This window comes from Pipistrellus hanaki (genome assembly GCF_964339955.1).
Source record: "Pipistrellus hanaki genome assembly, chromosome: 1".
Classification (NCBI taxonomy): Eukaryota; Metazoa; Chordata; class Mammalia; order Chiroptera; family Vespertilionidae; genus Pipistrellus; species Pipistrellus hanaki.
The window spans coordinates 105628435-105652998 of record NC_140503.1 but is presented as its reverse complement, the minus strand read 5'-3'; the positions used below and the strand labels follow the sequence as shown (position 1 = coordinate 105652998).

General features: G+C 37.5%; 1 protein-coding gene across 9 annotated transcripts in view; it reads left to right on the top strand.

The window, feature by feature from the left end:
* LRRC49 (leucine rich repeat containing 49) overlaps positions 1 to 22525 on the top strand; it is a 182350-nt gene extending 159825 nt beyond the window's left edge. For all 9 annotated transcript variants that reach the window (XM_084885081.1, XM_084885079.1, XM_084885075.1 and 6 more), the window contains 3 exons: positions 7663 to 7772; positions 15154 to 15307; positions 21914 to 22525. In XM_084885081.1, coding sequence (XP_084741207.1) covers positions 7663 to 7772; positions 15154 to 15307; positions 21914 to 22117 — 468 coding nt within the window. In that variant the 3' untranslated portion in view covers positions 22118 to 22525. The remainder of the gene's footprint in view (positions 1 to 7662; positions 7773 to 15153; positions 15308 to 21913) is intronic.
* The last annotated feature ends 2039 nt before the right edge of the window (positions 22526 to 24564 follow it).

The window sequence follows — 24564 nt, the reverse complement described above, 5'->3', positions numbered from 1 at the left end:
TATCCTAATTCCAAAACCGATAAAGACACTACAAAGAAAGAGATCTACAAGATAATACTCATGCTTAAAGCCTCAACAAAATATTAGCAAATTGGATCCAGCAATACATTTAAAAAAATCATACATGATGACCAAGTGGAATTTATTTGAGGGATGAAAAATTGGTACAATATTTGTAAATCAATAAATGTGATATATCACACAAATAAAATGCAAGATAAAAATCACATGATTATATCAATAGACATAGAAAAAAATTCCAAAATCCAGCACCCATTTTTGATAAAAACTCTCAGCAAAATGGAATCAGAAGGATCATATCTCAACATAATGAAGACCATATATAACAAACCTACAGCCAATATCATATTCAATGGGAAAAAACCTGCACACTTTTCCATTAAGAACAGGAATAAGATAGGGATGTACACTTTTGTCATTCTTATTCAACACTAGAGGCCCGATGCATAAAATTCATGCAAGGGGCTTGGTCCTCGCAGCTGCTGTGGCTTACCTCAGCCCTCATAGCCCCAGCTTCATCCAGAAGGACATCCAGAAGGATGTCTGGAAGGTCTATCGGCTGTCTGGTCTAACTAGCATATTACACTTTTATTATTAGAGATAGTACTAGAAGTCCTAGCCACAGCAATAAAACAAGAAGAAAAATAAAAGGCATACAAATTGCAAAGGAGGGAGCAAAATTGCTATTATTTTCAGGGATATGATATTAAACTAGAAAACTCTAAAGATTCCACAAAAAAAAAAAACCTATTGGATTTAATAAATGAATTTGGAAAAGTACAGACAGTCTTCAGGTTACATTGGAGATCCATTCCTATGATGCAATGTAGCTCGATTTTCGCTGTAAGTTGGAACCCACCTGCATAAGCACCTCTGTCACTCACATGGAGCACATACACAGCAGTAATGAAGTAAAATAGTAAAACAATGTAAAAGAAAGATAACAATTCCTGACCTTTACTTGGGTAAATAAATAATAAAACATAAAGCACATATATACATACATCAAAATGATGGGACTTTTTTTTTATATATAAATACTGTAAATGGGAGATGACCATGTAACCATGAAATGACATAAGTCAAGTCCAACATAACCTGAGGACTGCTGTAGTAGGATAAAAAAATCAATATTCAGAAATCGATTGCATTTTTATATGCCATCTAGAGGCCCAGTGCATGAATTCGTGCATGGGTGTGGTCCCTTGGCTTGGCCAGCAATTGGGGCTGGCTGGCTAGGGGAAGGGACCATGGGAGGTTGGCCGGCCATGGGGAGGGGACACAGGAGGTTGGCTGGCCATGAGAGGTTGGCTGAGGGAGCACACTGACCACCAGGAGGCGGCTCCTGCATTGACCGTCTGCTCCCTGGTGGTCAGTGTGTCATTATATGACTGGTTGACCAGTTGTTCGGTCAACTGGCCGTAACAGTTGCTTAGGTTTTTATATATAGATAGATAATGAACTCTCAGAAAGAGAAACTAAGAAAGCAATCCCATTTGTCACTGCAATAAAAATAATAAGACACATAGGAATAAACTCAACCAAGGAGGTAAAAGACCTCTTTCAAAAACAAACTATAGAACATTGAAAAAAAAGAAATAGAGGAAGATACAAACAAGTGCAAGCATATACTGTGATTATGGATTGGAAGACTGAACATTCATAAAACCCAAAGCAACCTATAGATTCAACGCAATCTCTATTAAAATACCAATGGCATATTTCATAGATCTAGAAAAAATATTCCAAAAATGTTTATAGAACAAAAAAGGACCCCATATATCCACACCAATCTTGAGAAAGAATCAAGTTGAAGAGCTCACAATACCAGATATCAAACTATACTACAAAGAAATTATAATTAAAACAGCCTGGAATTGGCACAAGAATAGGCATATAGATCAATGGAGCAGAACAGAGAACCCAGAAATAGACCCATGACATTACATTTAATTAATATTTGACAAAGGAGGCAAGAACATACAATGAGTAATATCAGTTTCTTCAGTAAAGCAGTGCTGTGGATAGTGGACAAATACATGCAAAAAAAAAAAAAAGAAGAAGAAGAAGAAGAAATTAGACCACCGATTCATACCATACCCAAGAATAAATTCAAAATGGATAAAAACAAAAAAACAACAACAAAAACAAACAAACAAAAAAAAAACAACTTAAATGTAAGTCACTAATCCATAAAAATCCTAGAAGAAACCATAGGCAGCAAAATCTCAGACATCTATCATAGCATTATATTTGTGGATACATCTCCAAAGGCAAAGGAAACTAAGGAGAAAATAAAGAATTGGAACTATCATAAAAGCTTCTGCACAGCAAAAGAAACCATCATCAAAATAAAGAGGAAACCCACTGTATAGGAGAACATATTTTCCAATGATGCATCTGATAAGGGGTTTAGTTTCCAAAATATATGATGAACTCATACAACTTAACAAAAGGAAGGCAAATAATCCAATTTAAAAATGGGCAAAGGACTTAAATAGACATTTCTTCAAAGTGGACATACAGATGGCCAAGAGATATGAAAAAATACACTAATCATCAGAGAGATGTAAATTGAAATTGCATTGAGGTATCACCTCACACCTGCCATAATGGCTACCATCAACAAATCAACGAACAAGTGCTGGTGGGATTGGGGAGAAAAAGGAACCCTAGTACACTGCTAATGGGAATGCAGACCAGTGCAGCCACTATGGAGAATAGCATGGAGTTTCCTCAAAAAATTGAAAAAGGAACTGCTGTTTGACCTAGTGATCTCACTTATAGGAATATATTCTAAGAATCCTGAAACACCAATCAGAAAGAATATGTGCACCCCTATTTTCATAGCAAAGTTATTTACAACAGCTAAGATCTGGAAGCCTCGGATTAAAAAGCAGTGGTACATTTACACAATGGAAGACTATGCAACTATAAAAAGAAGATTCTGTTATCCTTTGAGATGTTATCTGTTATCTACAGATGCTCCTGGAGAGTATTATACTAAGTGAAATAAGCCAGTTCAAGAAAGACAAATATCACATAATCTCACTTATATGTGGAATCTAATGAACAAAATAAACAGGAACAAAATGGATCCAGAAGCATGGTTATAAAGAACAAACTGATGGATCTCAGAGGGGAGGCCAGTAGGGCGGATGAGAAGAGATTATCCATACATTCTAGAGGCCTGGTGCATGAATTTGTGCACCAGTGGGGTTCCTCATCCTGGCCTGCAGGGATCCAGCCAAAACTGGCAGTCCAACATCCCCAAAGGGTCCCAGAGTGCAAGAGGGCACTCTTCAAAGTTGCTGTCACTTGGCAACTCCTGCATTGAGCTTCTACCCCCTGGTGGTCAGTGCATGTCATAGCTACCAGCTGGTCGGCTGGTCACTTAGGCTAGAAGCCTGGTGCATGAAATTTGTGCACCAGGAAAGGGTATTCTCTCAGCCCAGCCTGCATCTTCTCCAGTCAGGGACCTTTTGGGGGCAATCGGACATCCTTCTCACAATCTGGGACCACTGGCTCCTAACTGCTCACCTGCCTGCCTACCTGATCACCCCTAACTGCCTCTGCCTGATTGCCCCTAACCCCTCTGCCTGTCTCTGCCTCCAGGCCTGATCCACAGCCTCAGTGGCAGCTGCTGATCATGCCCTGCCTCTCTCTCTCTCTCTCTCTCTCTCTCTCTCTCTCTCTCTCTCTCTCTCTCTCTCTCTCTCTCATTCTCAGCCTCGCCAGCAGCCACAGTGGCTGCTGATTAGGCCCTGCCTCTCTCTCCAGGCTTCTCTCTGGGCCTGATCCACAGCCGCCGAGGCAGTGGCAAGGTCATTAGACCTCCATCCAGACTGGACCGGAGGCTAACAACTTCGCTGCCTCCATCTCACTCCATTCCCCACTTGCTGTCCCCCCGAAACTCACCTGGTCATTTAGGAGAGACAACCCCTGGTCTTTTATAATGTAGATTTTATCCCAATAAATTTAATAAAAATTGTCTGCAAATTATGCTTACACTGGAAGTGAACCATTTAACCAATTTTATTTTAATCATCACTATCGATGTACCCTGAAGGTGTAGAATTTGGCTTCCACACTGTCAACATTTCTTGGTGGCCAAACTTCAGAGACTTCATAGATAGTTCTGAGGTCTCTGGCCTTGCTCTGAAGTTACTGGCTCCCCAAGTTATCACTCAAAATGGTGAATTTTCTACATTGTCTTTCTTTTTCTGGATAATTTTTATTCATTTCCTCATTTGGCCTGTGATAATGGCCACATATTGTTGGCTTTATAGCTTTTGTAGGTTTTCTTGAAGAGGTAGGAATTTTTGGAAAGTGCATGTCTTTAGTACCTGGAAGGACAACAGAGTGAGTGCAGAAGGACATTGGTTTGTGGGGAAATGACTGTGATGAAAGGGAATAAAGTCTTCATGAGAAAAAGTATGGGTTGAGGATGGAATCTGCCAGACAAGACCAGGGAGTCTTGGGGATATGCCACTAAAGAAGAGGAGGAAAAGTTTAGGTGTGGTCCTTTCATCCTGGACACTGGGCTTGGGTTAACAGGGCTTCTTCCTTTTTATCTTCTTTTGGTGAATGGGGTTGGTTATTACATAACTTTGCTAGGAGTTTGTGGTTTCCTGGTCATCTTCACCATGTCAAAATTTCTCAGGGCCCTACTCCAGGCCTACTGAACATATGCTTTTCTCTGGGATAGTGAGGGACCACACCCCCAAAGCTTTAATTAATCAGGAAGATTCTCCTCCAGCTAATGGTAGCTCTGGGAGAGAAACTTAGACATCATAAAGCACCATCCTGACACTTCCATGGGGAGAGACGAGGAGGCCAAGATGCTTTGGTAAGAGAAAGGGGGAGTTTCTTTAGCACTCCTAAGCCTCTCAAACTTATAGAACCTATGTTCAATTCTGATGGGTCACATGGTACAGAGATGATGCTTCCCCAAAATGTTTCCCTAGGCCACCCATTTCAGTGGTTCATTGTTCTTTCTCATCTTTCACCATTAGCTAGTTTTCCTAAGAGTTACCTAAAATCTTTTCAAGGTAATGTGTCTCTGTGGAGATGTGAATCATCATGCTTCCCTAGTACAGGTTGCTCTTACACCTTGAAAACCATTCACTTCTTGGATACTACCAGAGAAATTTTCCATCTCACCCTGCTTTTTCCACTGTCCATGTGGCTCTCCCCAGCTTTCTGTTTTCAAGGTTGAAATAATTGCCTTTAGGCTGCCTTAATGAATAGAGTTGCTCAACTGGTTATCTTAACTTTGTTTAAAATCTTGGGGGTAATCATAGTAGGTATAATATCCAGATCTGGGGTTTAACAGTATAAAGTGAATGAGGCAGGAATTTTAATTTTCGAAGTTGGGCTTCCTGAAAACTGCACCTGCCTCTGCCCATCTCCTCAGGGAATTCGGGTAGTTAGACTCTTGGTCTGAGGATTGCAGACTCAGGTTCATAGAGGATAGGAGGCCCAGGCCCTGTATGGGTGAGAGGCAGGGCTAAAGGACCCTACGGAGGAATCCATCTCAGCCCCTGCCTTCAGGCTTTGGAATTGCTGGGCTTGGTACCTGATGTAACATATACTGACTTCCTCCAGAGGACTCAGGACAGTGAGGCCTTGATCTGAGGAGTCCGGACTTGGGTCAACAGAGGGAGGAACCCAGGACCTGCAGGGCTCAAGGTGAGGAACATGATGCAGGATGGAGGGACCCTGGACCCTAGAACAGAATCATCCCACCCAGGGCAGAATGATAACAGGTGATTTCTGCATCTGGGTCTCAGAGACTCCAGGGATTTGGCATTGGGAGCTGGACCTCAGATACACAGAGGACTGACCCAAGTCCTGCCAGAGTCAAGGTGAGGAGCCCGAGGAAACAAAAGGGACTCTGGACACAACAACAGAGGGAACCCCACCAAGGCCCTCCCATGCTGTAAGCCCTGATAGTCCCCAGGGTGGGATGACTACGACAAGCAATTTCTATATCCGGGTCTCAGAGACTCAGGGGCTTTGGTATAAGGAGTGGAAACTTAGATACAGAGGACTGGCCCAATTCCTGTCAGAATCAACATTAGGATGTAGTGACCCTGGATTACATAAAACTCCGCAGAAGCCCACCCTTGCTGTCAGCCCTGGGAGTTCCCAGGGCGGGATGACCACAGTGTTTCCTGACTTCCACAAATGGGTATGAGAGATCCTGGGGACATGGTATCAGGAAAAGGGCCTCTGGTCCACAGAAGAGAGGGCCCAGGTCCTGCTGGAGTCAACTGCTGAGGCAGCAGCAAAGTCGTTAGGCCTCCGCAGGGCCTGGGCGGGAGGCTAAGGACCTCACCACATCCGCACCCACCCCTCTCCTGTTAGGTCCCTGGTTGTGATGGCCCTAGGCTATTATTTGTATAGATATGCATAGCCCATGGGTGAAGGCTTGGATGGGGCAAGGTATGGACGGGGAAAAAGAGGGAGATGAGGGACATCTGTAATATATGTATTATACTATCAACCATAAAAATATAATTTAAAAAAAGAATATCTAGGGAAAGGAAGGGAAAGTCTGTCTGCAACTGATTCATAAGATGCTTGTGAATTATGGGTTTATTTTTCAGAAAATGCCCATGAAGTATAGCTAATGTTAAGAATGAACTTATAAAAGATTCAAAATTTAACTATTCTATGGTTTCTCAACTTCAGCTTTGTTGACATTTTAGGCTAGATAACTCTTTGTTTTGGGGTCTCTCCTGAGCATTGTAGGATGTTTAGCAGCACCCCTGGCCTCTACCCACTAGATGCCAGTAGTGTCCCTTCACCAAGTTGTGACAACCAGAAATGTCTCCAAACATAGCTAAGTGTTCCCTAGGGACTACAATGGCCCCTGGTTGGAATCTACTGAATTATATAAACAAATTAATAATACTTAAAATGCAAGCAACCATATTTCACATTAAAGACAATATGCCATAAAAGAAATAATGTGAATTATTTCACATTGAATAAAAAATTAATCCAAGTCCTGCTTTTAGCAATTTCTTAGTTAACATCTAAATGAACCATCACAGGGAATGCCTGTGACAAGTTAATCCTTGTAGTGTGCAAGGTGGACTTCAGAATGAACAGGAGTGTCCCTGATAATCCAATGTTCTAACTCTTAGGCAGGGACAAAATTATCCTTATAGGAGCAAGGTCTGAACAAAATCTTATTGTACCTTTGAAACATTATTGAAATGAACCTATTTCATTGACACTTTGGAATTTCCCTCTATATCATTCTACCTCAAGAAAATATAATAGGATTTCTAAAATATAATAGGATTTCTAAAAAAATTTAGATTCATTAAGAATCTAAATTGCCTCAGTATAACTCTCATGAAATATAGCTTATAAGTCAGTGCAAACTCAACTTGTAGTCATCCTCCATCACCATGAGCCACTTTTGTATATCTTCTAATTAAGTTCAGGGAAGAAAATGAAATGTCAATGAGAACTCTCTTCTTATAGCCCAGGACAATGTACTTTCCTGAGCTAAAAAAAAACAAAAACAAACAAACAAAAAAACCTTAATCTGGACATTTCTTTGGAATGTTGCATGAAGCTAAGAGACAGTATCATTTTTGACCCATCTCCATTGTATATCTTCAGGTGACACAGAACGATATGATAATGGCTGAAAGACTCTTTGGAATCCTAGCTCATGTAGCATCTTCTGAGTTACCCCATTACCGAGTGATTTCAATTCTGGGTGATGCCAGGTAACCTTTAATTTCTATCATTTTCATAGAATTACTGTTGCACTCTGCCATTTATACATCTCACAGACATTTATCCTGTTTGTTTTGTGGTTGGCCCTATTCAGAGTGTTGGGGACATAAAGATGAATAAGATAAAGTCCACACTCTTATGTGGTTATAAGCTAATAAATTAAAGATATAGATAAGAAATTATAATGAAACTAGATGCTGGTGTGAATTCACGCACACGTGGAGGCCAACCAGCCTGCCCTGATGGGAGCTGATTGGGATGGGGCTGGTTTTGGGAGGGACTGTGGGAGGTTGGCTGGTGCCCCCCCCCCATGGGGGTAGGTCAGCCAATCAAGGGTGGGGCCGCAGGGTGTTGGCGGGGAGCATGGGATGATTGTGAATAGTGATAGGAAATGAAGTTTGAAAGATCGCGCGACACTTCATGTTATAGCAATGAGTTGTTCTGGTCATTCCATTGTTCCGTTGTTCCAGTCACTTGACTTATATATAGCGATGTGTCAGGTGCCATAAGAGGTTCATAAAAGCTAGGAAAGACCAATAGCATTTTGGAAGAACATTAGGGAAGGTGTCACAAAGGAGGTAACATGTCACCTAGTTTTTTAGGAATCAGTAGGAATATTTCAGATAGAGGTTATGTGGGAAAGAGATCTGCAGAGGCACAAGGAATTGGAGATAATTCAGTATAATTGAAACATGGGATGATTGTGAGTAGTAATAGGAAATGAAGCTAGAAATATTGACTATGACCTGATTTTGAGGAGTCTTGCAATCCATACAAAACAAAAGTGAAAACTTGTGCTTTGTAATTAAGCCCATAAATTAGATTTATGTTCTAGAAAGGCTGCTATTTGAGCAGACATGGATGGAAGGAATGGGACCAATTGAGAGGCTAGTATATAGTCCTGGAGAGAGATTACAATGACCTGAACTAAGACAGTGAGGTTGGAGAAGAGAATAATTTGAAAAATATTTAGAAGAGATGTACCTGACTGAATCCACTCACTGACAGGATGTGGCATAGATGGAGGGAAAGAAAACACTGATCAGCAAGAAGCAAAAAAGGAAGTAAAACAGGAAACATGTCCATTATCACAATGAATATTATTGAATGAAATTATCCTATTAATAGACAGTGGCTTTTAGATGGGATTAAAAATTGAGTTACATTTTTTTTTGAGAGATATCCCTAAAGAAAGCAATATATAAAGTTTGAAATAAAGAAATGGAAAATACATAACAAGCAAATGCTGACCACAACAAGAAACAAATATGGGGGTATTAATATTAGTGATAATAGAATTCATGACACCAAAACTACAATCCACCAAAAAAAAAAAAAAAAAAAAAAAAAAAAAAAAAAAAAAGGATAATGTTAAACTTAGTTTAACCAAGATGACAGCTTCTAAATACATTAAGAAATACAAGTATAGCCTGGCCAGTGTGGCTCAGTGGTTGACATCTACCTATGAAACAAGAGGTCACAGTTCAATTCCCAGTCAGGGCAAATGCCTGGGTTGTGGATTCCATTGCTAGTAGGGACAATGCAGAAGGTAGCTGATCAGTGGTTCTCTCTCATCATTGGTGTTTCTATCTATCTCTCCCTCTCTCTTCCCCTCCAGAATCAATAAAAAAGTATATTTAACAAAAGAGAAAAAGAAATTCAATTATACACTGTTAAAGTCAGTTATTGTGGTAAATATTAATTGGTTTGATCAGTAGATAAAATTAACAAAAATAAAAAATTATGAGGATTTGAATAACTCAGTTAACACATTTTACCAAATAAATATACAGGTTGGGGCAAGTTAGGTTTATAGTTGTGAGTACACAAAACAGAGTTTATTGTTGTATTATTATTTTTAATATGTTTTTATTGATTTTAGACAAAGAGAAAGGGAGAGGAGAGAGAGAAAGAAACATTGATGTATCAACATCAATTGGCCTCTACCTGCATGCCCCATTGCTGGGGATCAAGCCCACAACCAGGCATTTGCCCTGACCAGGAATCGAATCAGGGACCTCTTAGTAAATCAGGTCAATGCTCAACCACTGAGCCACACTAGCCAGACTATTGTTGTATTATTATTAATTATTGTGTTATTTTCCATACAAACTTCTGTAAATCTACTTTTTTTCCCAACCTGTATTTAAAATTTTTCCCAGAACCTTATTCCCAATTCACTATAAAACAAACAAACAACAACAACAACAAAAAGACTATTCAAACACCTAAGAAATATTTTGGAAAAAATTGAATATTTATTAAGCCCAAAGAAAAAATACACATTTTTTTCCTTTGGGCTTAATAAATGCTCAATTTAAAAAAAAAAAAAAAAAAAAAAATATATATATATATATATATATATATATATATATATATAAATCTATGAGGCATGGCTAATAGTATACTATATATATCTTTAATATATTTATTAGAAAGTGAAGATTAGAAATTAATGATGAGGCTTTTCATTCAGGAAGCTAGAAAATTCCAGAATAAAATGAAATAAAATGAAGTAATTCATAAATATAACAGTAATTTTTAAAGAAAAGAAGAAATTGAAAAATGAACAGTTGTCCAGTAAAAACAAAAATTCACTCTTTATAAAGATAGTTTTCTAAGAAAAATCTAATAGCTCAACTATTAAATGTTTTTGAACTAGTCAAAATATGCAAGGAGGTCAGACACCACTTCAGCATTCAAAAATAATTAACATTTCCTTATTACATTAAAAAACTATTGAAAATAGTTTTAGAAAAGTATACTATTTATTCAAGCAATAAAAACTATAAAACCACAGTGAAATTAGGAATAAAAAAAGCCTAAGAAATGAAGAGATGTGCTTTTAATGATTTCTGAGACTTAATAGTAAAAATATGCAAACATATTTGAATTAATTCACAAATTTACTAAATTCTCAATGAAAAATCTTAATGAGAGTACTCAATAAACCAAATGAGATGAATTTGTATCTTAGGAAGGCATTAATTATCCCAACTTTTAAAAACTACTCTACTAAATTTTCTAATACTTCCATAAAATTTGACACATTTTGTTCATAAAAATTTAAAAGTTTTATACAATAAAAACCATAATAAGGTCAAAAGACATAAGCATATAGAAAGAATATATTTTCAAGATATTTAACAAATTTTGAAAGTTCTATAAATTTAGTAAGAAAAAGACAATCAACATGATAGGAAATAAAATCAAAGTATATAAATAGAGAATTCATAATGACAAATGGCCAAATAACATAACAAAAGATGAAGTTAACTTGTAATTAGGGAAATAAAATTAAAATAATGAGAATTTTTTTGCCAATGAGATTGACTTAAAATTTTAAACCAATAATATCAAGGATTTATTAATATTCAGGGAAATGTACACTCTACTGTTAGCAAAAGTATAACTTTGAGGAAGTAGTTTGGCATTATCTATCTTATGTCTGTATGCAGAAATTCTTGGTCAGGGCACATTCCTGGTTTGCAGGCTCAATCTTCCTGTAGGAGGCTTGTATAATACTACAAATATAACTTATTGTAAAGCATATATAGTGGCATTAATGATATATGTACAAGAGGCTGCCATTGCTTTATTGTTTATAGTAACCCAACATTGGAAAGTAACTAACTGCCTAATGTTAGGGAAAACTAAACCATGATACTGTTACATGATACATCCATAGTATCTACCTGAGACTACTTACTATGATACTACCTACATTATAGATTAAAGTATATGTAGAGTAAGGTAGGACTGTTCTGTCATGAAATAATCCAGAGGCAGACAGTTAAATAAAATAAAATAAAACATAAAACATTATTTATATTATGACCCACTGCTATTATAAAAAGCAACAAATTAAATATGTACACAGAAGCATAAAAAAGGAGCTAAAAAAATAAACACCTGGATGGGTGTGGATGTTGAAATGGTGGTGGAATAGTTGAAAAATGGTGTTCAAGTTTAACTCTGTGTATGTTTGTACAATTTGAAACTTTTCATTGAGATATTGGGACTTGCTTTATGAAAATGATGAGTTAGATTGTTTTGACCATTAAAAACAACTAAAAATTCTGGATAAGACTTTTATTGATTTTTTAAAAATATATTTTATTGATTTTTTTACAGAGAGGAAGGGAGAGAGATAGAGAGCTAGAAACGTCGATGAGAGAGAAACATTGACCAGCTGCCTCTTGCACACCCCCTACTGGGGATGTGCCCGCATCCAATGTACATGCCCCCTGACCGGAATCAAACCTGGGACCTTTCAGTCCGCAGACCGATGCTCTACCACTGAGCCAAACTGGTTTCGGCTCTGGATAAGACTTTTAAAAGCTCCATAAAAGTATTGAAGAGATGACAATATATAACAAAATTATTAAGCTGTTATCCATGGGGAAAAGAACATTGAGAATATGAGCACAAAGACTATGTTTGACCTCAAGGCATTTCAGGGAAATTTAAATTTTGGGACTTTTAGCTACAAAAAAAGGAATGATAAAAAATCACAGCCCAGGACCTCATCTAAAATGGTGAATATAAATTGAGATCTTCCCAAGATAATGCTAAAAGCCAAATGGCAACATCACCAAGGTGAAGGTTATCAGAAATAAACCTTTCTTCCTCTCCCCACTCTCAAGGTTTTATAAGAAAAGTTGTCTTGGCTTGAGCAGAAAAGTGGCAAAGTTGTCTGTAAGAAGTTATAATCAAAAGACAGTTTTTTAATAGACTTGCAGCCTGAATTCACACTACACGGGAAGTTTAAAATAATATCTAAGTTTAAATGTTACTTTCTCTAGATATTTCGGAAAACCAAATGCACCTCCTCTCTGGGAGAAGTTGCTTTCATCCTATCTCAAAGAATCCCCATGGATAATACTTTTTAAATTGATGTTTAGAGAGAGGAAAGGAAAGAGAAAGAAAGAGAGAAACATCAATGTGAGAGTGAAGCATTAATCAGTTGCCTCCTGCAAGTCCCCTACTAGGGATTGAGTCCAGAATTCTGGCATGTGTTCTGACCAGGAATCAAACAAGCAACCACACAGGCGAGGGTCCCATGGATAATTTTTAAAAACAATGACCAACACACACACACACACACACACACACACACACACACACACAACCAAGCACACACTAGGAAATAAAGCACCATATACAAGAACTAGCAGGAAAAAAACAACAACAAAAACAGCCCATGAATACTTTAGATTTTTGCATTATCACTCATAGAATATAAAATTATTATGCCTAGTATATTTCATGATATAAAAGACAAGGTTGAAAATATCTGGAGAGAAGAGGAAAATTTAAAAAGTGATCCAGCAGATCTGAAAGGAAACCAAAGGAAGTTCTATAAGTAAAAAATACAATTAAAAAATTTAAAACTTAAGAGTTTTAACAGCCAATTAGATACAGTAGAAAGGAGAATCATTGAGGCCTATTTGAAGCTCAGAAATGTAATGGTGTTTCATATTCAGAATTTTGTATTTATGTTAAAATAGAGACAATAAAGTTATAGATGCTTCAGTCTCCACAAAGTTTGCATCTGCCTTTGATTGGAATAATTTGAAATATAAGTTTTATAAAAAGAAAATAAAACCTGTAAATTGGGAAATAGGCTAGTGAAATTGGTAGAATGCATCCCAAAGAAAAAGAAGAACAGAGAAATAAGTTAAGAAATTTTAAGATGGAGTGAATTAGAAGATTTAACATATGTTGATTGAACTTTCAAAGAAAGATACAACAGAGAGTAAAGGGTATTCTCTGTTGTATCCACATCAACAAATAATTTCACAACAGAAGTAGTAGAAGCCACAAGATAGAATAACAAATGATATAATTTAAAATACTAAAGGAAATGAATTTCCAACCTGGAATTCTATATACAACAAAAATGTTCTTCAATAATGAAGATGAAATTGACATATTAAAACAAAATAATAAAAGCAAGTTTCTCTCCCTTTCTCTAAAAATCAATAAACTATTATTTAAAAAAATCATGCACTCTTAAAAGTACTGACATCTAAAGTTAACTACTGTATCTCCATCTTACGGAATATAAGAATCTAGAATACTGTGTCTCCATTAACTCTTTTCTAATATATACTACTGTTGTAGATATATGTTTAGAGAGAGAGGAAAGGAGAGGGAGAGAGAAAGAGATAAACATCTATGTGAGAGAGAAACATTCTTCGGTTGCCTCCCGTATGAGCCCCTTCTAGGAACTGAACCTGCAAGCTGGGTATGTGCCCTAACGGAATTGAATCTGTGACCCTTCTGTGCACAGGACAATGCTCAACCAACTGAGCCACACAGGCCAGGGCAAAATTATTAATTTTTAATGACATGGAAAATTATATAACATTAAGTGAAAAACAGTGTACAGAATTGGATGTGTAGTATGGTTTTAACTTTTTACAAACATTTATAAAAAAGGCCTAAAGAGAAATATGTCAATTGTGAACAATGTTATAGATTTATATATATAGATTTATGTGCTATAGATTTATGAGTGATTTAGCTTAAAGTAGATTAATTTTTATACTTTTCAAAAATTTGTATTCCTTACAACTTTTCAAATGATTGTTTTACACCTTTAAATTGGAAAATGGAACAAATTTTAAAAGAAATATTTTTCTTCTGCCCTGTCTTAAGTTCACAGTAAAGTAGTAATACCACTTCATGTATAGACACTCGAAGTGGTGGAAACCAGAAGCATCTTTCATGGAGGATGAGTTGGAGCCCTCTGGATTAGGCTTATGGGTCTGTAAGTGATACTATGAGCACCGTTTATGTTCTTCATCTTAATCAAATGAGGCTCCTCTCTCATTATTTACCTCCTATTGAGATCTGGCACTGATATGCTAACAGTTGGAAGTTTTTGTTTTGATTTTCTCTGAACTTAAACCAGTATCCCATTCCATGTTCTAGCTATTTATAATAATACTAAGCTGTCTAGTGGAATTTATGAGGTATTTGTATGCCTTACAAGAGGGTAACTAACATGTTTTATGGAATATAAAGACTCTGAAAGTTTGATCTACTACGTCTTTAATTGGGTTATTTTGTGCTCTGTGATTACTTAATTTTTGTATTGATTTTTTAAATGTTGAGTCTTTTTCACTTTAGAAATGCTTGAGACATGCTTATATTGATGATTGGTAGTTATGAAACAAGAATTTGTGTTGAATACCTTAATTAGTAGAAAGATTGGAGCACTGAACTGAGCTCAAGTAAATAATTAATTCAAACTCATAAAACATTCAAAAGAATATATGTTCCCCTCTAAAACAAAATTAAAAAATGGACATTTGTTAATAAATATGTTAAGTAACTCTATATCTCTCTACTGTCTTTCTGTAGGAAGAAACAATTCCGCTATCTACAAGAAACGAAGGGGAAAAAACATGGTATTGTTAATGAAGAAAATAATGATAGCAAAAGATTTGTAGGAGAAAATACAAATCGTGCTATGCTAAATTATACCACAAGAGACTTTTATAATGAAAAACTAGAGGTAAAACTACCATTTATTTTTGGAATCTAGTGTCTGGGTATATCTCACATGGCTTAGGACTTGGAGCTTGTACATTTCTCCCTCAAACAGTCAAGATAACCTTTTAGTGTTGTTACTGTCTGGAATGTTAGCCAGCCTTAAATATACAGAGATGAGGAAAGTAGGCACCATAGCATTAGGAAAAGTAGAGCCCATATTTCCAATATCTTCATTTCTGCAGAAAAAGAATCTTCAAAAGAAATCTGAACGGTGACGAGAATATTTTACTTTGGATGATGGTCACACAGTACAATATCAGGTCTTATAACATAGAGACTACACTTGAAACCTATATATTCATATTGACCAATGTTGCCCTAATAAATTTAATAGACAAACAAAAAAAGAAATAAATTTGTATAAAAAATCTAGACCAAAGTAGGGCCAAAGGTCCTACTTAAAAGAAAAAGAATATAGGATTTGCTGTGAATACTTAACTAACCCATGCCAGACTGGCAGGGGACACATTTCTGTTCCCTTTGCTTGAGTCCTTGGGGTTTTAATTCACTTCTTTCAATCTTCTACATGATTAACTTCTGTATTCTTTGTGTGTGTGTGTGTGTGTGTGTGTGTGTGTGTGTTTAGATAATCATATATTTTACATAGTGGTCCCCCTGATATTTCAAATTACACTCCCCTCCCCCTCCCGCCCCCCCCGGCCCATACATAGCAATTAAAATATTTTTTTTTCCTCCAGTGAACTCTCCCTGGCCACTCACACTCCCCAGTACATGCCCTCACCCCCCTAGTGTTGTGTCCATTGTAATGGTTCAATCAAAGAACTTCTGTATTTTTAATCATATAATATAATTTTGACCTGTTCTGTTTCCACTGTAACTACAAAGGCAAAATGTTCAGAGGTTTATTGGGAAGGGGGAATGAAATGTTAGTGTGCTGCATGAACTACAAAGAAGAAAAGCATGTCGTTTCTGCCTTGATGGAACTCATAAAAAAAAAAAAAGCTGAGGAAACAAGTCATCTAATTAACAATATAATGTTAGATTGATTCTACAAGAGATTTTGAGGGAACTAATGGGCAAAAGAATAAGACAAAAAGATCAGGTAACATTGCACACCTATGACATGTGCAAAGCACTATATATAAAAATACATAGATACATCATTTAGATCTAAATCTAGATATACTAGTAGATATAGAATAGGTGTCATAGATATATAAAATTTGAAGTGAAATAGGCAAGTAGTTTTCAAATGTGTGTGTTTTTTAACAGCTATAGGACTCTATTCAAACCATATTGTAGTTGAAAACCCACTATATCAAAACAAAGCAAGACAGCAGAGCTGCTGTTGCTGCAGAGGGAAAGTAAGGGGTTCAGAACTTCATTTGATTGGATCTCCTATTCTTTTCCTTTCCTCTCGTTTCACCCCAATCCTCAAGCATCTCTTTGGAACCCATAGGGCTCTGTGGATCATAGCTTGAAGATCACCAGAAAACTCAATGTATTTAACAATCCTATCTAATAAAAGAGTGATATAAAAATTGATCATCACCCTAACACACAAGATGGCCGGCAGTGGAGGGCATTTGTGGATGATCAGGCCTGCAGGGGAGGGCAGTTAGGCTTGACTAGGCAGGCAAAGGAGGGCAGTTGGCAACCAGGCCTGCAGAAGAGGGCTGTTGGGGGAGACCAGGCCTGTAGGGGAGGGCAGTTAGGGGTGAACAGACTTGTGGGGGAGGACATCTGGGGGCAACCAGGCCTGCAGGGGAGGGCAATTGGGGGTGACCAGGCCTGCATGGAGGGAAGTTGAGGGCGACCAGGCTGTCAATGGAGGGAAGTTAGGGTTTACTGGGCTAGCAGGGAAGGGCAGTTGGGGGCAACCAGGCCAGTAAGGGAGGGCAGTTAGGGGCATTCGCCTGGCAGAGGAGCAGTTAAGCATCAGTCAGGCTGGCAGGGGAGTGGTTAGAGAGTAATCAGGTAGACAAGCAGGAGAGCAGTTGGGATCCAGCAGTCCTGGATTGTGAGAAGGATGTCCGACTGCCCGTTTAGGTCCAATCCCTGTAGGTCCCAAATTGGAGAGGGTGCAGGCTGTACTAAGGTATATATGGACTGGGCCTCTAGTATTTTTATAACATCCTAAAAGATGTTCAGATTTTACTTTCAATTCTTTTAGTGCAAGAAAGGTCACTGCTTCATGATGTAGCTGTATATCACTGAACAACCCTTAACTATGAAGAAATTCTTACCCAAATTAAGCTGATAACTTTCATTTAATGAATCTAGTACTGCTTTGTGTAAAAAAGAGAACAAGTCCTTTTCTTAAGAAAACTCTTCAAATACTTAGTCAGCTAATCTTCTGTCTCATTTTAATTCTGTCTACACTTATATTTTTGCTTATTCAAAAATCATTTTGAGCACCTATAACATATAATACTTGGACTGTAAGAAGTTCCTGTGTTAGTCTTATGAATCTTATATTCTCAGAGAGGAGATGGACATACACAAGGATAATAATAAATCAATATATCAAGAGCATGCAGGAGGGATGGCTGACCCAGGTCAAAGAAGGCTTTCTAAAGAAGGAGGTTCCTGGTGTCAGTCTTATAGGGAAAAATAACTACATACCAAAGGGAAGGGCAATGCTGACAAAGAGAACAGTGGGAATAAAAGGCATAGAAATGTAAGAAGATAAGGAAAGGGCCAGGAACTATAAGCAGTTTAGTGTTGTTGAAGCACAGAGACTGAGGAAGATGCTTAAAAGATGAGCCTGAAAGGTGGTAGGAGGGCTACATGAAAGAGACTGAATGTAATCCTTTGGCCATCAGGGGTTTCCTGATTTTGTCAAAAAAGGAAAAAGCCAAGCTAGCAGAATTATGAGTCCTTCTCTTCCTGAAAGCAGTTGTTTTAATCAGTCAAAAATTAATACAATTTCTATAAAAGACATTTAGAAAAATATGAAAGAGCTGCATTCAAAACAAGGACAGTTTCAAAGAGAAATCTACCAACTCTTAAAAAGCAGACAATCCAGTGATTTTTAGATGTTCAAAAGCACTGAGAAATAAAGAACATATTTACATTTTTTCAAGGTTGCCAGGATAACACTGATTTCAAATGTTATGTCAGGATTGGAAAGAAAAAGAAAAGCCAGACTAGATACCTAAGAATATTAATGTTACAAAAGTCCTTTTAAAATGTTACCAATCAAAATATAGCAGAACATTAAATGAATAACTAACACTATAGCCAAGTGCAATTTATTCTAGCAAATTAATAGATCTAAAGTAAAAAATTGTGATGATTTCTATAGGAATTGAAAAGACATTTCACATAACTGAACACCCATTTTAAGTTTTCTTTAAATAGAATATAATAACTAGAAATTGGATAGTAAAAATCATGCATGATGTGGAAGCTCTAGGAACATTCGCATTAGTGGAGGCAGAATTCTGACTGAGAGGGTCTCCACGATTCCCACTCCCTGGCATTCACACTCTGGGAATATATCCTCCACTGAGTGCAAATAAAACCTATGACTTGCTTCTAAGGGTAAGGGAATTGTGCAGATATAATTAAGATCCAAAATTAGTTGACTTTGAGTTAGTAAAAATAAATGATCCTGACCTAATGAGGCAATCGTTTAAAAAGGGATTCAAGATTTCCCTGAGAAAGTCTCCTACAGGCCTTAAAGCAATAAGCTCCCATATTTTGAGAAGGTCATATGGAAAAGAATTGCAAAAAGGTCCTAGAGAGCAGCTGCCTACTGACAGCCAACAAGAAATTGAGACTTCAGTCCAACAACTGCAAGAAAATGAATTCGGCCACAACTACCTGAGCTTAGAAGAGGACTCCAAGCTTCAGAAAAAGAAACTTGGCCAACACCTTGTGTTGTCCTGAGCAGGGCCTCAAGCTCAGCCATGCCTGGACTGACACATGGAAACTTGTGAAATAATAGATGTATGTTGTTTTAAGCCACCAAGTTTGTGATCTGTGCACAGCAATAAACACAATGCTTTACTGAGTCAGAATCAAGACATGAATGTCCAATATCACCATTATTATTTATCAAAGCAAATAATACAGTTAGACCAGAGAAAGAAACCATTGGTAACTTAACAAGAAGAGAGTGAATTTATTATTTTCAAATATTATTGAATACCTGGGAATCCCAAGAGAATTAATTGAGAAACTATACAGAACTGTAAGAAGATTCAGTAATGGAGCAGGAATTAACAGTTTCCATATATATAAATAACAACAAAAAAGTAAATATATTGGAGGAAAGACACACAGTAACAGCACAAAAAGATAAAATACCTAGTAGGAAACTAACTAATAAATATGCAAGAACTATCTGAAGTATACTTTAAAACATTAATGAAGTACACAAAAGATTTATGCAAATGAAAAAACCTATCACGTTTGGATAAGAAGGATCTAAAGTTAATTGTTAGTTTTCCTTAAGTTAATTTAAAGTTTTAATGTGATTCCAATAAAAGTACAAACATTTTAGTTTGAGGTGTGTTGATCCTACAGTACATCTGGGAAAATAACAAATAGCCATAAAGACTGAAAAAGACCAGTACTGCTAGATGTTAAGGCATGTTATAAATTCTTACCAGTTCAAACATAATGGTTATGAAGAAATGGACTAATGGAATACAATAAAAAGTCAAGTATATATTTAAATACAAAAGAGAATTTATTATATGATAAAGAATAATCTCAAACTGGTTAGGTGGACTATCCAATAAATGATTTGAGAATAATTAGGAAACTGAGGCGGGGAGCAGAATTTGGTATTTATGTCTTACATCAGCATAAATTCCCAGTAGATCAGATATTTAAAAGTTTATAATGAAAGCATAAAAATTATACAAGAAATGGAAAATTAATGTGTAGCATTGGGATGAGAAAGACCTTCAGGGTAATAAAATCAGGAAAGATAGATTACAAACAAAAAATAGTTTGCAATGATCTACCTAAATTATGAAGAGCTTTTAGAAAAGGAGTCAATAATTTAATCTAGGTTGTATTATTTATTCAAAAATTTCAAATAATGTACCATGTACCACAAAAACAAACATTGTAGGCATGAATAATAAAATATGTGTAAATCTTTTATGGAGGTTTCAACGAAATTGTGAAATTTTATAGAAAGACACCAAAGAAGAATTAAATAGATAATATTCATGGATTGAAATTTTTAAAAAATATATTTTTATTGATTTCAGAGAGGAAAGAGAGATTGAGAGAGAGAGAGGGGGAGGGAGAGAGAGAGAGACATCAATGATGAGAGAGAATCATTGATCAGCTACCTCCTTCCAAACCCCCACTGGGGATCAAGCCTGCAACCCAGACATGTGCCCTGACCAGGAATCCAACCATGATCTCCTGATTTGTAGGTCAATGCTCAACCACTGAGCCATGCCAGCTGGGCTGGACAGAAGCTTTTTACATGATAAAAATGTCAATTCTTCCTAAGTCTATCCATAAATATAAGGCAGCTTTAATAAAAATGTGGACAGTTATTTGTGGAAATTCACCATTTGATCATAAAAGTTATCTGATAGAGCAGTTTCTTAAAATATTATCCGATAGACCTAAAATACTCAAGAGTAAAAGTGGGAGAACTTGCCTCACCAGATAGCAAGTATTATCATACAGTATAGTAATAAAGGCAGTGTAGAAATAGATAAATGGACCTGTGCACAAAATAGAGCCAGAATTATCCCATGCTTATGGGAATCTTTATACAGATAGCAGATTTTGCAGACTAGTGTAGACAGACTGCATAATAAATGGTACTGAGGAGGCCCTATTTTATACCATACAGCAAAAATTAAATCCAGATAAAATAAAAATCCAAGTATGAAAAAAAAAAGTCCTCATTTTTAAGGAGAAAAATCTTTATGACCTTGGTTGGGTAGGCTAAGATTTTCTCTTAACACAGCAAGGGCACAAACAAGAAAGAAAAAAAAAAGTTGATAAATTTGTCAATCAAGGTCATTGGGGCTTATTTGGTGTGCGTGTGCGTGTGCGTGTGCATGTGTGTGTGTGTGTGTGTGTGTGTGTGTGTATGTGTTTAACAAAAATCATTTCAGTGGAGTCATAGAAGCAAGTCTCAGCTAAAGTAGTTTGAGCATAAATAAGCAAGAAGAAGTAAAGACAGGGAATGTTGACTCCTGTTTTGAGAAATACCAAAGGAAAAGAATGAATCTGAAGTCACATAATATTTTAGAAAAGACCATTAGGTCACCAGGAGACTTAGATTTGGGCCCCTGATTCTACTACTGATAGATCTTACTTTAGTCCCTTAATCACTCTCTCTTGACTCACAACCCAGCATTCCTTCATGTATAACATATATTCTCCCTCTCCGCTTCTTGAAAAAATTTTAAATCTCCTCAGAGTTGTCCACTGGAGGTAGGAGTGGGAAGTAGGGATCTCCCAATTGCTGCTCTGTGTTCAGACTGTCCAGGAAAGTATTACTGCTGTCCGGTAGTGCTGCCCTGACAGGTGTTACTGTCTAGGAAAGTATTCAAGTTTCTGTAGTTCATTGTTGCTTTGGATTAATTATGATTCAGTGCAGATTTTTCTTTTTTAACAGGAAACAAAGGAAAAAAAGAAATTCTGCAAAATTTACATAGAGGACCTTGTGAAGGAAGCCACAGAAATCAACATGAAAAAAGAGGCTTTGCAGAAGATTTGGCCACAGATGTTCATTGAGCTTGTTAGGGATGCAGTCTTGGAAACTCGCAACAAAAATTCCTATATGAAGTTTTGCCTACAGCAAATAGCTGACCAAAAATAGAAATGGCTTTATAGTTACAATTGATTTTAGCAGTTTTTTGTTCTTGAAGGTCGAAAACATGTAGTTCAACCAAGTTAAGAAAACAACAACACTATCCTAAAAACTAGGATACATCACTATTCTTGTAGTTCAAGTCAGGATGGAAAGAAATAATGGAGAAAAAGGTGAATTTCCTGTATGCCCTGACCAGACCACCATGGGGAGCTGAGCAGGTGGAGCCAGCTCAGCTGGTGCACCTGCTGCTGCCCAGCTGGAGTGTTACTCAGGTTCAACATGAGTTGATTCTACCATTTTCAGCTGATAATTTCCAATTATTTGCCTTCCTGTTTTATGTCATGATTTCAAAGCCAAAAATATGTTCTTTTGTATAAGTTTATTATTAAACTTATTAATAAATTAGTAAACAAAGTATGTTCGCCTCATTATTCCAGTCAGAATTGTCATTTTCTTATAGTTCCCCTTTAGCTGAATGGGAGCCTTTTCTTCATTCAGGTGGGAAGAGGCTCTCATCTAGGTGCATCCGCTCGGAACACCACAGGAGATCCGAGGGCCACTCAGGCAGGAAATATGAAAATGAGTCAAAACCAGCAGAAAGAAAATGCTTTGTTTTAAAGGATCCTTTGTGAATGTAAAATGCAGTTTCAGTTCGGCTTCTCTAAAAGGTGTTTCCTTTTATGTTAGCTATTCTTGGATTTTTTGTGGTTTTTGTTTGTTTGTTTGTTTTTTCCTTGCAGGCTGTGTACCTGTACCTCAGAAGCACTAGGGATTTTTGGGTGAATGGTTCCAATTTCATTTAAAAATCAAATGGGAAAATGGGTGGTAAGCTGGGATTTGTCCATGTTCGTGCCACTCTGGAGGCTGGTTGGAGTGCAGCTAGAGATGGGATCACTTTAGAAAATGATCTCACAGGTCAGTAAATGAGACTTCTCCAGTTTGCTCAGATTTTGCCTGGCAGCAAGCCCACCAAGATGTGAAACAAGAATGAGAGAGGATGACAAAGTCAAACCAAAATGTGGGAGGAAGCAGGCAAGCTGCTGCTGCAGCGCTCAGGCCCCACATCTTTAAGAGCTCTTGGTCCTCCTCCCCCAGAAAGGAGTGCTCGAGTTTAGGAGGTCAGCATTATGTTTCAGAATGTGGCTTTTTTTTAAAAATGTTTTTTTAAAATTGATTTCAGAGAGAGAGGAAGGAAGAGGGAGAGAGATAGGAAAATGATGAGAGAGAACATTGTTTGGCTGCCTCCTGCTTGCCCACAACTGGGGATTGGGCCTACAACCTGGGCCTGTGCATCCTCTTGGTGTACAGGTCGACATTCAACCACTGAGTCACACAGGCCAGGCTAAAACATGGCTTTTTAAGTCAAACTGTCCTGGGTTTGTATCTTGACACTTGAGCTACCATCTTGAGAGTTTGCAACCAATCTGAACTTGTTTCCTCATAATAGTGCCCACCTCATAATATTGTTGTGAGGATCACATGAGATAGAATGCATTTAAAGCAGTTAGTATAATGCCTGGCACACAGTGAACAGTCAACAAATAGAGCTATTATTCTTCCGGCTACAAGTTGAACCACAGAATTGGTGCCCTAGGACAGGAAAAGCTATTGTCATTTCTTGCTGATCCTCCAGTCTCTAAAGTGAAACATATGGGCCTCTCCTCTGGCTTGTGAAGGGTGCTCTCCTGGGTTTATATCTTGTTTGACATAGAAATGAGATCCCACCTTGATAGCGATGCTGAGCGACGATAAGAATACCATGCTTGTGGGCTTCTAGTGAATAGGAAAGGTAGGAACTCGCGACTGCTAAGCAGTGTGGGGACTGCTGCTGGCTCTAGGGCTGGTCGATGAATGGACTGGCTGCTTAATAAATAATCTCTCACTTCCTTAATACTGCCTCTCATCCCATAACCCTCTCATCTCTATGCAAAGGAACTTGACCCTCACATGTACATGCATTCTTGGCCCTCCCCAGTTATTCTGGGAATTTAAGGATCCTTAAATCAGCACTCAATAACTTGGCAGCAAGCCCACAGACACTGCTGACTATACCTAGACCCGCAGTGTCTATCATGCTCCTGAAACCAAATCTCCTTATGCCCCAGCTTTAGTCACTTGGTCTTCATTCCTTTGTACCTAAGCTCCCTCTTATCTTCCCCCTCTGCCCCATACTGATTGACTTCTACTTCTTGAATCTTTATTTTGCCTGGTTCTAAACTCCCAATGTCTGCGTCATCCTATCTAGTTCCTCTCCCCTTCAGCTCAGCTTCCTCCCAACCCATTTTGTTGGAGTTCCTCTCCAGATGAGAGGACAAAAATCAGGAGTCTGCTGGGCCTGGAATCAAGTGAGGTAGGTAGTGGTGACACCTAGAGTAAGTTGTCCTCTGACTGTGGGCTTTCCCCGCGTCTTCAGGAAGGGCAGAGATGCACATCCTGTGGTCTGAGGCTTTCCA